General features: G+C 37.9%; 1 protein-coding gene across 2 annotated transcripts in view; it reads right to left on the reverse strand.

Moving 5' to 3' along the window:
• Positions 1-5,870, reverse strand: part of LOC131891463 (transmembrane protein 104-like) — an 8,342-nt gene extending 2,472 nt beyond the window's left edge. Inside the window, exons 1-8 of one of the 2 annotated variants that reach the window (XM_059241053.1) lie at positions 5,761-5,870; positions 4,673-4,909; positions 4,494-4,604; positions 3,863-3,973; positions 3,570-3,799; positions 2,313-2,505; positions 1,304-1,488; positions 287-634 (exon numbers count right to left, since the gene is read on the reverse strand). In XM_059241053.1, the coding sequence (XP_059097036.1) occupies positions 287-634; positions 1,304-1,488; positions 2,313-2,505; positions 3,570-3,799; positions 3,863-3,973; positions 4,494-4,604; positions 4,673-4,800 (1,306 nt within the window). In that variant the 5' untranslated portion in view covers positions 4,801-4,909; positions 5,761-5,870. Of the gene's footprint in view, positions 1-286; positions 635-1,303; positions 1,489-2,312; positions 2,506-3,569; positions 3,800-3,862; positions 3,974-4,493; positions 4,605-4,672; positions 4,910-5,482; positions 5,563-5,760 lie in introns of those variants that run through there. The other variant, XM_059241052.1, reaches the window with a different exon arrangement.
• Positions 5,871-13,253: the final 7,383 nt, after the last annotated feature.

Below are 13,253 nucleotides of genomic sequence, written 5' to 3' on the forward strand. Positions count from 1 at the left end.
TTTTTTTCTAAAAGTATAATTTTCAAGATGTCGCCTGAACATAGCTGTCAAAGAGTGCCAAATATAATTGAATTGTGAAACTGAAGTTCTTTATGAGCACCATGAATAATTTGCTTTTCTTATAAAAGAGTAGCATTTTTCTAGCATTTTCGAATTCCAATTAGCATTTTCTTAGCATTGATTTTGCACGAGCTAGCATTGCTGGCTGAAAAAAACCTGGCCAGCCTGTGTTGCTTTACCGGATCAAATGACCATGAAATGAGCCCCCGGGGGCTGGGTCACTTACCTTCAGTGAGGAAGAGAGCTTTTAGGTTGTTCCTGAGGGTGATTGCAATGATTGGAAAGTTCGTGGACAACGTGAAGACAGGGAAGAGGCTCAGGAAGTAATGAATTGAGGCCAAGAACCAAGGCTCTCCGGGTTTGGGCTGGAAGTTCAGCGTGTACAAATCGTTGATCTCAGCAAATGCAAAGATCCCCGTGAAAGCCAGAAGCACGTAGAAGCCCAATATAATGACATAATCCGATAAAAGAAGTTGGAAGATGTGCTTCTTTTGAGAAATCGGAGTCACCAAACTGGGAAGACTGTGGTGACACATGAAGGAGTAAACACACACGCCAAATAAATTGGGAATTCCTGAAAGTGAACATACAGTTGAACAGGCCTTTTTGTCATTTAGAATGATGATTTTCGAGGGGTCGGTTGAGACAAAATGAGATTATGGCTTCAAAAGAAGTTTGAAATGAAAGTCGCCCAACACACCAATCTAAGATATTGGGTTTCATTTGGTTTGATTTTTCACGGGCTTTTCTAACCGGAACAGGAAATGGAATCCCCAGAACTTGCTACCAAAATGCTTTTTTGTTCCATCTGGTTGAACTTGTGTTCTCTATTCAAAGGGTATTCAAACGCAACAGGAATCTTTTGATAACAGCCTTTCAGGCTTGAAAAGATTTAATTTCAATTTCCATAATGCATAGGATGCCTTTTCAACAATTAAATGGTAGTTTCCCCGGACCATCAGAAGGCGCAATGGCGCAATTTTTATCCTAATGTTCCAGTGTTTCCCCCGGCGTTTCCCTATTTTACGTATCAGTAGTTTCCTACATTTTTTGTTATATTCAAAATGTTCCAAATTAAAAAGATACAAACTGTGACTGCTTTACGACGTTGTGGCTGGCATTTGGGTCAGAACTGCGTTTTTAATCCCTAAGAGTTTTCACGAGCTTATCCACCTGGTCAACCTCCGTGCATCAAGGAAAATAGCAATATTAGTTTCCAGAATTGATGGAAGGAATGACTCACCTGCAACATTGGTGACTGGTGGATTGGCCACTATGCCTCCGGCCAAACGAAGACACGCCAAGGATACCATGCATCCAAAAGCCAGCCAACGCATGATCGTGGTCAAGATCTGCAGGTACTTCGTCTTTTGTACGTTGCAAAATGCAAATGGTCCGACCACTCCGATGAACACGCATAGAGCGACTCTGCCGGAGTAGATTTGAGTTTATTGAAGACAGAAAGAATATTTTAACTAGAGTTGTAAAAAAATAGTTTACTAAATTTGGCAAAATAGCGACTAGAAAAGCTGGAAAAAAGGCGAAAAAGTTGGGAAAATGGTCGATAAAATATGCGGAAAATAATCACTGAGTGGTATGAATCTAGAATTTTAGGTACAACAAGCTAGATTGCCAATCTCAAACCTCTGGACATTAAGCAAACCCCCAACCGGCCCAAAAAGGTAGTTAATTTTGAATCTGCTTTCCAAAAACTTTCAAAATCGAACGAATCTGGTCAACCTGAAGAAGTTATCTTTGGGTTATTAATGCTTATGTAAAGCTTTCCATTAATATCAGGTTCAAGTGGTCTTAGAGAGTAGGCTTCAATACATCAGAAACGGAGAGCGAGACGTGGATAATGGATAACTAGAGCTGTGTAAAGCTTTTTGTTCGACCCGTAACTGAAGGTCTACGCCATGCAGCTTTGAGCTTTGTTGGGACACCTCCCTACTCCATGGACGGAATGTGTGAAAATGGCAAAAAAAGCTAGAAAAAATCGAGTAGACCCCCAAATAGTCAAATAGACCCTAGGAAGTCGGAAAAGGTGTTATAAAAGCTATTCGACCTTTTTTTTTTACACCTATATTTATAACACATCCACTTTATGCACCTCAGGCAGTGCTTGAATTGTCCTTACCAATAACCCTCAAATTCTTACTCAAATTCTCAAAAATTCGGATAATCACGTTGCATTAGTCTTAAAAGAAATAATAGGGTAAAATACCTAATGACATTCCCCTTTAGTTTCTTACCTATAGGCATTGATGCGGTTGATCTCACCCCCTTCAAAACAGGGCTCAGCTTCCGAAATGTTGAAGGGCGATGTAGCATTGGCAGGGCGGAAGGTACACGCCACATCTCGCAGAGACTTGGCAACGGCTGCTCCGTAGATAGCCAAATCACCATAGAGATAAATGGTGATGCAAATGTAGAACAGTGTTCGTCCTGAAACAAATACCAATGAGCAATCATGTAGACTTTCATCTTTTTTTTCTCGATACTTTGCAAGCAGTATATAAGTATACTAAGTAACTTTGCGTGTGAGTTTACCCTTCCGAGAAATGTGGTGTAACAATGTGCTAAAACTATTTGCCTGTGTCTAAAATGACAATGCATTTACCAGTCTTTAATTATTCAACGTCCTTTTGAAATAAAAACATGAGAATAGGCTCTAAGATGCCAGACTTTAACAAGGTATTTTGCACCGAGTAACTAATTGCTGATCTATTCTAACACTATACCAAACCTTCTGAGAGACCTTTTCAAATCCTATAAGGGTAAAATTGCAAACACTTTTGACATCCAAATACGGATAAACAGAGAGCTGTATATCAAATATTTGTAGCATACCAGCGACATACGTTACATGTTCAGAATTTTACTCATGGAGGATTTGAAACGTCTTCCAGAAGAATTGGTGGCTTATTCACTGTATCGCAGTACTTGAGCAAAAAAAATTCATTCAATAATCCCTTGATAAAGTCTGGCTTGCTGGGGTACCGTATTGGTAGAGCAACCACTTTCCAATTTGCAAATCCTGGTTTGATCCCAGGTGGGCCGAGTCCAAGCGTGTTTGCGGTGTTTAAATTGCATCATAAGTTGCTGCCTTAACAGCTTAAATGGGCGAACCTGCGATCATTCCCGAGGGTGAGGTAATAATTAATGTTGCATGTTTGGTTGTGACAACGGAGCGGGAATATCCCTTAATTGGGACACACAGCATCAGAAGCAAACCGAGCAAGAGAGCTGTCTTCTGACTCCGAACAAACAAACAAACAAACAAACTTGATAAAGTCTGGCATCTTAGAGTGTATTCTCACGTTTCAAAGTTTGTTTGTCTGCACCTCAACAAAGTAGAGGGCGCTACCTCCGCTCAAGGAAAAGGACTATTGTTCAATTTAAGACCATGAACTGCAATTAAGCTGAACAAATAAGTCTTTGCCTCTCATCTCATGACAAAATCCAAAGAAACAAACGACTGCCAGAATGCGGCCTGAGAATTTCCCTACCTGTCTTATTGAAGAATATGGATGCCATCTTGCCCATTTCGATGACCTCGGTAATGTTATAATAAGAACTGACGGCTTGAGGAATGCGTTCAATCATGTCTCGGTCAATGAGGGGCTCGTTCTCGCCCGCATCCTCTTCTCTATCAGAACGACGAGAATGAGGGGCACTTGTTGAACTGGAAGGCATGGCGGACACCAGAGTGTCGTTCACCAATAGGTTGTCCGTCGATCTGGAAGCACGCCTTCCTCTGAGACTCTGAGATCGAATACAAATGAATGTCTCTCCTGATTACCTGGTAAACCCATTGGGGTCTGGGAAAGACGCATTCTGGGCCATGGTCTGGAGGGTCCTGGCCACCAATTCGTCACTGACTACACCTCCAGACTTCTTGAGCCTTTGTATCCTGGAGAGATTTGACTAGTCAATATACGGAAATTTTTTTTAATGTGAGCGCATAGGTGGGCATCGCTGAGGAAATCATTAGACTGTCATTTTTGTTTCAAACACACATATTTCAAATCAGACTCCGCGACGTCAAATATGAATGCAGCCTTGGTGTAAGACAAACTATAAAATCATTCTGTAGTAGCAATGGGCAAAGGCTGTTTAGATTCCGATGGTTGTTGGTTATTTTTGATGTGTTTCTGCCTCTGCTTGGTTGAACGCTATTTATTATAAGATCAATTGGTAAGAATGACCATACAAGGAATATCTTTCTGGGAATTTCAATAATTTTCAATCACACAAGTAGAAAGGACAGTAAATGCCCCATTAAACGAATCCTTTCATATAACGGATCGGCTTACCAAATAGGTAACAAAACCCAGAGATAATTAATTCGCCGGATAATTGACATCCTTGAATTAACATTGAACCGCTCAACACCCTGCTATGAATGGGAAGATAGATCAACTCCAACTTACCTTTTCCAATGGACCATGGCATTAGCTGCAGCCATGGCTTCAATCATAAAGGTGGCTGTCAAATACGACATAAACGCCAGCATCACAATGATGGCCGAACTCAAGCCCCATCTACGAAATAGAAACTCATAGAATATGAAACAAAACCTATCCACTCTTTGAGAACACAATTATCCTACCCAGCATCGTGAAAGGCGGCAGGCAGGGTAAGGGCGCCTGTGCCCACAATCAAGTTGAAAATGTACACCAGGCCCGTCAAAGGGGAATACTCGGAGGCCGCATGGCGGTCCTCCATTCCACCTGCCATAGAAGAGCAACTCTTAGACCTCGTTGATAAAGAACATGGGGTTGGAGGTTGGGTATTGGGCAACGATAAGGACCAACGAACAGCGCCTGAATGGCCTGGATTCCAAGACCTGCAAGGTGAGAGATCCGGATCCGGACTGACATGGTTTGGATCTGCTGACATCATTTTGATTAGTGAAGTGTTTGAGAGGGAAATAAGACAAGAGCATTGGCAGATGTTTAGGCAAAAGGAGCGTTAGTTTGGATAATTGTTGTTCCCACTGAATAAGTACATCTCGCCTTTGATTTCTAGGGAAAGTTTTGTTCGCCTTTGGAAATTATTCCGATTTCCGAATGTGTACAAGTTGTTAAAAACTCAAAAAAAAAACGTTGGAGCGTCCCGATTAAAAATGTTCTATTTTCATTGCAAATGATATGTGAAAAGACATGTACCCATGGATATTAAGATCCGTTTTATAATTGAATAATATGTTTAGTTTATGACAGACCAATCATCCAATTGAGTTTATGAGCTCGAGACTTGAACTTAAGTGGCTGAAAACGACACAATGTCAAAGACCCAGAGTCAGCCGCAAAACTTGAAATATCACTCTGTCCGTGGAACAATAGCCAAAATGGATTTTTCAAGCATCACTGATCTTCAAACTCCAAGATTACCGCCGATTACAGCAGAGGCAATATACCAAAGATTGGGCAAGCTCATAGAGCTTTTAGATCTGAATAAAGATGAAGAGGATGTGGAGGACATGGTGTTAAGCCAAAGAATTGACCCTATAAACTATCCTAGTTCAATTAAAAACAAGTGTCCTGAAGCTTTATTTTAGCCAGAAATCCACACTTGTCCTATCAAAGAATTGCATTAGCTGCAAGTGAAAATGAAATCATAAGGCACTCCCTCCTTTGGAAAAATTTCAACGAAAGGTCAGAAGCCAAGAGTCTAGAAGAAAAACACAAGGCCTACCCTGTTGATGGTAAATGAACACTTGAATGAAACTGAGCGTACAGATTGTATGTGTGTCATTTGACAAACCCTCCCATTAAAGCTGAGAAAGACCAGGCATGCCGTTTCCGAACAACAGCTTTATGTCATAGATTGTCGAATTGGCAGCAAGGAGTAGCCATTTACTCAATGACCATTAGTCCCTTTTTTTACTTGAAGGAAGTTTAGAAACTACGGTTCTAAGAGAGTTGAATGAGGGCTTGCCTGAGTATTTCTCAGTGTTGGGGCAAGTCCGCCCACTGTTGAACTTGTATGAGTCCTTGGATTTTTTGACTTTTTGTTGGACTTGCAGAGACTGGACTTGACCCTGACCTAAGCATTTAATATACTCAAAGCAAACATCGCTAGGTTATCGAAAAGCCAACAATGTTAAGGTGTTAACATTCTAGACTTGTTGTAAACCGAATTTATTGGAGGTCGGCAACTTGAAAAAATCATCATTTTCCAAGGGTGACTAACTTTGCTTTTGGCCGATTCTTTGGTGAAGTCATGTTAGGTAAAAAATTCTCTTTTTTATTAATCTTAGCCGCTAACTTTTGTTTGATAAATTATCATTTAATGAAAGAAGCAACCATCTTTTGTGAAATGTAGCCTAGGGGCAATTTGGAGGGTTTTTGCATTTGAGCCATCGTCAAGTTTACAGTACACAAGGGATTTGCCGACATTAGCCTGAGATTTATGTATTGGTCTGAAGGTTTTTTTCCCTCTAGCCCAGAGTATGATGCAAAAAGGATTCTGATTGTGATTGATTCTGAAATGGCTACAAAAAATTCGTGTTGTAGTAACATTTTTCGACAAAATCATTGACTGGAACATGTGAAACTTCGACCTTGAAAATGACGATTTTTATCAGTTTGAATTTCCCGCCTTTTTACTTTGACAGTTATTGCTCTGATTGCTCCTTCAACTTTGCTTACCCGCAATTTCAACCAATGACCAACCTTGTTTACATTTTACTCGCATTTTGTGACGTAAGGCCGCTGAATCCCAATGCAAAATTTAAGTATAAGGAGCAATGAAAACGGACAATACAATTTTCAATTTTTGATAACTGGTTTTCGAAGTATGACTTTGCTTGTGAAAACTTACATTTTTGTTTGCATGCGCCTCAAAACTCATTCTCTGGCCACTCATGAGAAAGAACCATGATTATTGGTTAATATTTCCGTCAGTGGTGTCAGGACTACAATATACTGGTTAGAGTCAAAACCACACCACTGAAAACCGTTTTCCATAAAAAGAAGCATTTAATGACGCTTTTTGGCTCTCAAAGAAACAAATGAGGAAATGAAAATTATTTGTTTACTCTTGTTCTAACGTTACTAGCTCCAGCACATTTATAAGCCAATTAATGCGGAAAATGATGGAAACGTGTTGAACTTCTGCAATGATCTTGTGTTGTTTTTTTCAAAGCAAATTACCGCCAACAACACAAAATAGGAAACTTGGACGTTAATCGTTTGGAATTCCTGCATCAAAGAAGGATTAGAGAGACCAGAAAGGTCTTAGATTTTGCGTATTACGTTCTCACACTAACATTCCTCTGTGAACGAACGTGAGTGAGTTCCATGGATCTTCTACATGTACAAATTCCTGGAAATAGGTTAAGAAACCCCAAGTTGGGCCACTCACTCTAATGCCATATCATGTCAGCCATATTACTAATTGCTTGTTGACCAATTGAAATGTATGAAAGTGATTTCAGATGTATAAGTCACTTTAAATTTCATCTTTTTGGCTGAGGTCTTCTCCAAGTCATTCATTTCTTGGAATGGTGATATGCTACTTGGCAACACTAATTGGGTGGCCAAAAGAAAAACAATTCGAGGCAGAACCACTCGCTCGCTCAACCTCACATTCCTTGTGGCTGATCAAGGACGACGTCACCACAGGAACAGGCAGTGACAATAGGAGTAAAAATTGAGTTCTCAAAAGAAGTTGATGACGTCATCATAATTTACGCTCTCTGAAATTATCTAGTTGGCATCTTTTCCAAATGTTTTGATGTTTGGCATTTTATGTTAGAGATAAGCGTATTTCTAGAATGTGTCCATGACCGTAATTGGGTTAGTTTCATATACACCTGCATATCAAATGTTGTTTCAGTCACATTGGATAGCCTTTGTACGACAACGGTAGCATTGACAAAGTTGTGTTCTATCAAACATCTATATCAGGTCAAGGTTGTGAGTTCTCAAAACAATTCAAACTAAAAATAAAAGTTAACACAACCACATTGGTAGGAGTTTGTTGAGCTTATGCGCCCAGTTGTGACAGATACAAAGTCTTTAATATTCGTAGGTAGGTAGGAGATTCTGGAAATAGACCATTCAAATGTTATTTCATTGACCAAATACACATAAGACTGTACCAAAGTGGTGTTCGTTTGATGATGTTGTGCCCCTGATGTGTTGAGTTCTTTTAACTGCTGATGAGCTCAAAATTGGAATATGCTTTGCGTGGCAAACAGTCCATGTGCTTTGAAAATAAAACCATTTGAATCAGCAAATGAACGACCCGACCCGTAAGGAAAAAAATCACACAACTAAATAGAAGATGTCATACATGATGTCAAGCCGGGTGAGCTTCAGGGCTACATTTTAGGTCCTCTCGTTTTAATCATTTATTTTGATTGCTCCACTTCAGGAGCTTAGTAGTAGGTCAGTATCTCTTCCTATGCTGATGATACAAAATTAGTTTTCAGTAGGAATGGTCAGAATTCCGGCTGTCTGATAGAGATCCATGACCAAATCTACTCTTGGATTGCTAAGAGTAATATAGCCTTGAATGGAATGGAATTCCGCTCAATGACCCTTGGGTCGACGCCATTAGACCTCCACTAGTATTTGATGAAGGTAAAGCATTCTGCAGGTCTCGTCCAAAATAATGGAAAGTTTGATTAGCAAAACCAGTTGAAAGTTGAAGTGCTAGGGATCCCATCCCCAGTAGAGGTAAGCTTGGGTGTCCGCAAACTTAACTTATGGGACCAGGTTTGGAGGCTGAGATTAAAAACATTGGCCTTGAAATGTCAACTGAAATCAATGGCAGCCCTCAAAAACCTGCAATTTTATTATCAATATTTATATATATTAATAATATAAAGAGCAAGTCCGATTTTCCTTCGTTCCCCATTGGCTTTAAAGCAAATTTAGCAAGAAATTTGATACCCGATATGATATCATTCTAATGGCACCTATGTAAAATAAGCCGAGACTTCTTGTGGGGTGCCATGTGAAAGAGAGTGGGGTAAATATCAAACTAAAATTTTTCAAATATTGGCCGCTTTTCTTCAATTTCGCAACATTTGATTTTAATTTGGCGGCTTCTTTCATTCCAATAGGCTCTATTTTTCATGTGTACGTCATTCAGTAAAAATTTCAATCCAACAAAATATCTTGTAAAAGGTATTTCTTTCAAAATGGGTTATTCCATTGAGAAATTGGGGAAATTTTGACAAGTTGAAGTATCAGTGAGAAATTTGCAGAGGTATTTTGCAAATTTCTTTGGATGTGTCGTTAAAAATATATTGCAATTCACAACACTATTCAATCCTTTGCACTCTTGCCGCATGTCAAGCTCAAGGTTTGCAAGAAAGCCTTCAGGATCTTAAGTCAATAGGGACTGCGAGGTAGGAGTTAAACAAACTCTAGTGGCCAAAAAAGGAAAAAGAGGGTTAGTAGGGAAGAATCATTACTTTTTTTGCTTAATTCAAACTTTTGAAATCATGTAAAGACAGATACAAACAAAAGTGATTAAACTTCTTACGAATGATTTGAGTTTAAGCGAGATTGTAAAATAAGGGTGATGTACTCATTTAGTGTGTGTGCCTCTTTTAGTGTGTAGGTTAAATACCTTGTCATTTTAAGGCATTTTTGACCAAATTCCTGCAAAAATAACTGTTTCGGTATCTAATAATCCTAAAATTAGACATTTTTTGTCAAATTTTTAGACCAAAGAACATCAAAACATTATTCTTGGTATATATATGTTGCACTATAATATTTCGACAAGTCATTTGCTACCCATGCTTTTACTTAGGAAATTCAGCATTGTCTCAAGTGGCGCGTTTCTTGTTGCAATCCTGAACTTCACTTGTTAATGAACAAGACCATTCATGTAGTTCAACTTAGCATTGCATTTATTCAAATCTCGGCTACGTTTTTTAGCAAGATAAAGCAATGGAAAGGGCAAAATATGAAAACCAATCTTTTTTTAACTAGTCTTCAATTTTTTTTAAAGAGTGTCAATAGTTCGTGGCATCTGAAATTTAGACTTTTGGGAGGATTATGCATTTCAATAAGTTGCAATATTGGCTTTAGTAAAGTTTGCAACACCCAATTTGAGATATTGTAACACAAGTAAACCAAAATAAAAGTGCAAAGAAAATAATCCATATAGTACAGCCTTTTTTGAACACAACTGGCGATTTAACTTCACACAGTGGTAAAAACACCCTTTAAGGTTTTGATGGAAATTCCCAAACACATCTTGGCATTTTCCTACCTCAAACAACCACAGGGAACAATCTTGATTTTATTGGTTCATGGAATTCTAGTCCACGTAAAAAACTTACATACCTAAAATCATTCCAAAAACTGAGATTTTCAAAAAATCTACTCAATGCAAATTGGGAGCACAGTTAGTTAGCTCTTGAATATAAATTATGATATCATCTATTTTGACCGCTATTTAGTTACATAGGATTTAGTGGTCCAAATTTCATCGTTTTTAGCTCCAAAATGCCCCGGGTATGTTGCTTCAATCTCCCAAAGATTTTATATCGATTTTCAATATCACAAAAATAAAAGATTATTTTTCTTTTTCTTGCATAGTCCCACAATAGCTAAAATGCTATACCTATAATGTCACTTAAAGCACACTTAAAATGTAATCTTTGAAAATGTGTTTTACAACCATCAAGTGTTCACTTAGTTACACATTCACTTGAATTCTTAAGACAATACATACAGGAGACAATGCTTTAGAATTGGTTGTTTCTTGCAGACTTTGAGGAAACTGATTGAAAATGGCTTCTTTAAGACTTCATTGATATTTATGAAATTTTCAGTGACCGCCCAACTAAATGTCCTTGTGACGATTCTAAAATAAATTTTAAAAAATCTACTTTTTTGAGGGTTTTAGATATGGTTCTATAAGGTTTAAGTTAATTTGAAATTAGGCAAGAAAATTTAAAAATTTTTTTTTGTGATCATGAAAATCGATGTTAAATCTTTGGGAAGCTGAATTAACAGATAATTGGGGCATTTTGGGGCTAAAAACGCTGAAATTTGGACCACTAAATCCCATTTAGCTATGTAACGGTAAAATAGATGCTGTCATAAATCATATTCTAGACCTAACTTAGTGTGCTCCTAGTTCAGATTGAGTTGGTTTTTTTTTTTTTTTAGTTTTACATTTTTTTTTAGGATAGAAGGTTTTTATGTGGGCTAGAATAAAGTATAAAATAAAAGTTTTCCCTAGGATTTTTTTTAATGCCAAGCCGTGTTTGGGAATTCCTCTGGAAACTTGATTGGGCTTTTTGAACACCGTCTTTAGTAAGTTTTTGATAGTTGACAAATGCATGAGATAAAGTATTGTAAACTTGATTTTTCAGTAACATAGTTTTGACTCAATTGAAAATTAATCATAAAACCTCATATAAAAAATTTCATTTTCTTTATTACTGGGCCTGTTTTTTTATATTTTGCCTTTTTAACGAAAATATTAGTTCTATATTTCTCCAGAAGCAGTTGAATATTTTCAGTGTCTCTAGTGTTGAGAGATCTGATCTAGCAGTTGATAGTAATGCCGCCACACAAATCACTGAATTGATTTTTTCCTTCCAAGGAATCTAGTCCAACTTCTTAACCCATACTCTTTATCATCAAACTTGATGTATGAGTTGTTCAAACAACAATACAATAAACAGCCTTTATTGTTTTGTTGTTGCAGCCTATCTCCCTATAGAACCATCAATAGGAGTAATGGGATCAAATGATTATCAAAATTAAATGAAGGGTACCAAAAAGCTTGGAAAGCCAAGGGTAATAATTAATTTCCAAGTAATGAGCTATTACCAATTAACAAGATTGCCTTAGTTTGATGTGAGAATAATCAGGTTAAAATTTTGAGGCTAGCCAATGGTTTCCCAATATGCCATTACTAATGTGATATCATTGGAAAGAAAACAACTCAAGTAACATCCTTCTATGAGTATTAATTTGATGGTATCAATAATCCAGTTTTTTGGATTTTTGATGTTGCTGAATGTCTCATTCAAATTTACCACGATTTCTTGTTTGAAAACTTGTTCAGGATAGAGCTTGCAGAGTTGGAAAACAGCATTGTTAACACATTAACATCAATTGTTGTCTAGGGTTGCTAATTCCTTTTCTTTACAACGAAGCAAGAACAAACCTTAAAACGGGTTTACTAAAGCTGTCTTTCCCTTTTTTGGCGCGAGATGTCTCATCATGAAACAATCAGTCCCTATGGTCGTGATCACATCAAGAACACGTTTGTCAGTTTTCCCACAAGAGGATATATTGCCGCTTTCAGAGCTGATGGGATCTCTATTGAAGAGGAACTATTTTAGATCTTTATGATGACACCATCAACATGGAAGTCATTCAACCTTTTGTTTCTAAATGAAATTATGTTTAAGTTTCGAAAGTCAAACGGCATAACTTCATCGGCGTACTTGGTATGTCCCCAAATAGGTGTTGCACATTCTAGATGAGCCTGATTGCTTTACATCAATTTTTATGAGACATTTTCTTAACAACCTTTATTGTGCAAATACCGTTCCTATATTTCGTAAAAGGTAGCGGTAACGCATACAGGGATAATTTGATTTTTGCCGAAAGGAAAGGTTTAGTTAGAATCGAATTCTTCACTTAAAATATGAACTTGCCCAAGTAGAGACATTGTTTAATTCCTAACTGCTCTTTCGAACACATTCACTATTATTCAAGCGCAGAGCTGACTTTGCTTTCAGGCTTTTCAATTGTTCATGGTTGTACTTATTTATCACATAACGTTAAAAGGTTGACAGAAGTAGTGCCCGACGCTTTCGAACGTTGTTGCCTATTGGTTTAACGTGCGCACCTCTCTATAAAGGCTTGATTACAGAGGCGCAATTCGGACATGCTTGGAAACATGTGCCATGTGACGAAAGAGAGGCAGATTATTGGATGCCAGTGTCCATCATTAGGGGTGAGCAGATGATGCAAATAAGCTTATTGCATTTGTTTGAACAAACAAACACTCGTGGATTTGTGGTTATAATTTGCTTTTGAATTATCTTCATAATAAAGCAATAAAATGTTGAATATGATTTTTGGCCAATCTCTCAATTTACGAGTTTGTCAAAGAGCAGATACTAGGCTTCAATGATGTGAGACATACATTCTGTTGATAAGTGAGTAGATGGGCGGAAAAGAAACGTCAAACAC

Source organism: Tigriopus californicus, chromosome 12, assembly GCF_007210705.1.
Source record: "Tigriopus californicus strain San Diego chromosome 12, Tcal_SD_v2.1, whole genome shotgun sequence".
NCBI lineage: Eukaryota > Metazoa > Arthropoda > Copepoda > Harpacticoida > Harpacticidae > Tigriopus > Tigriopus californicus.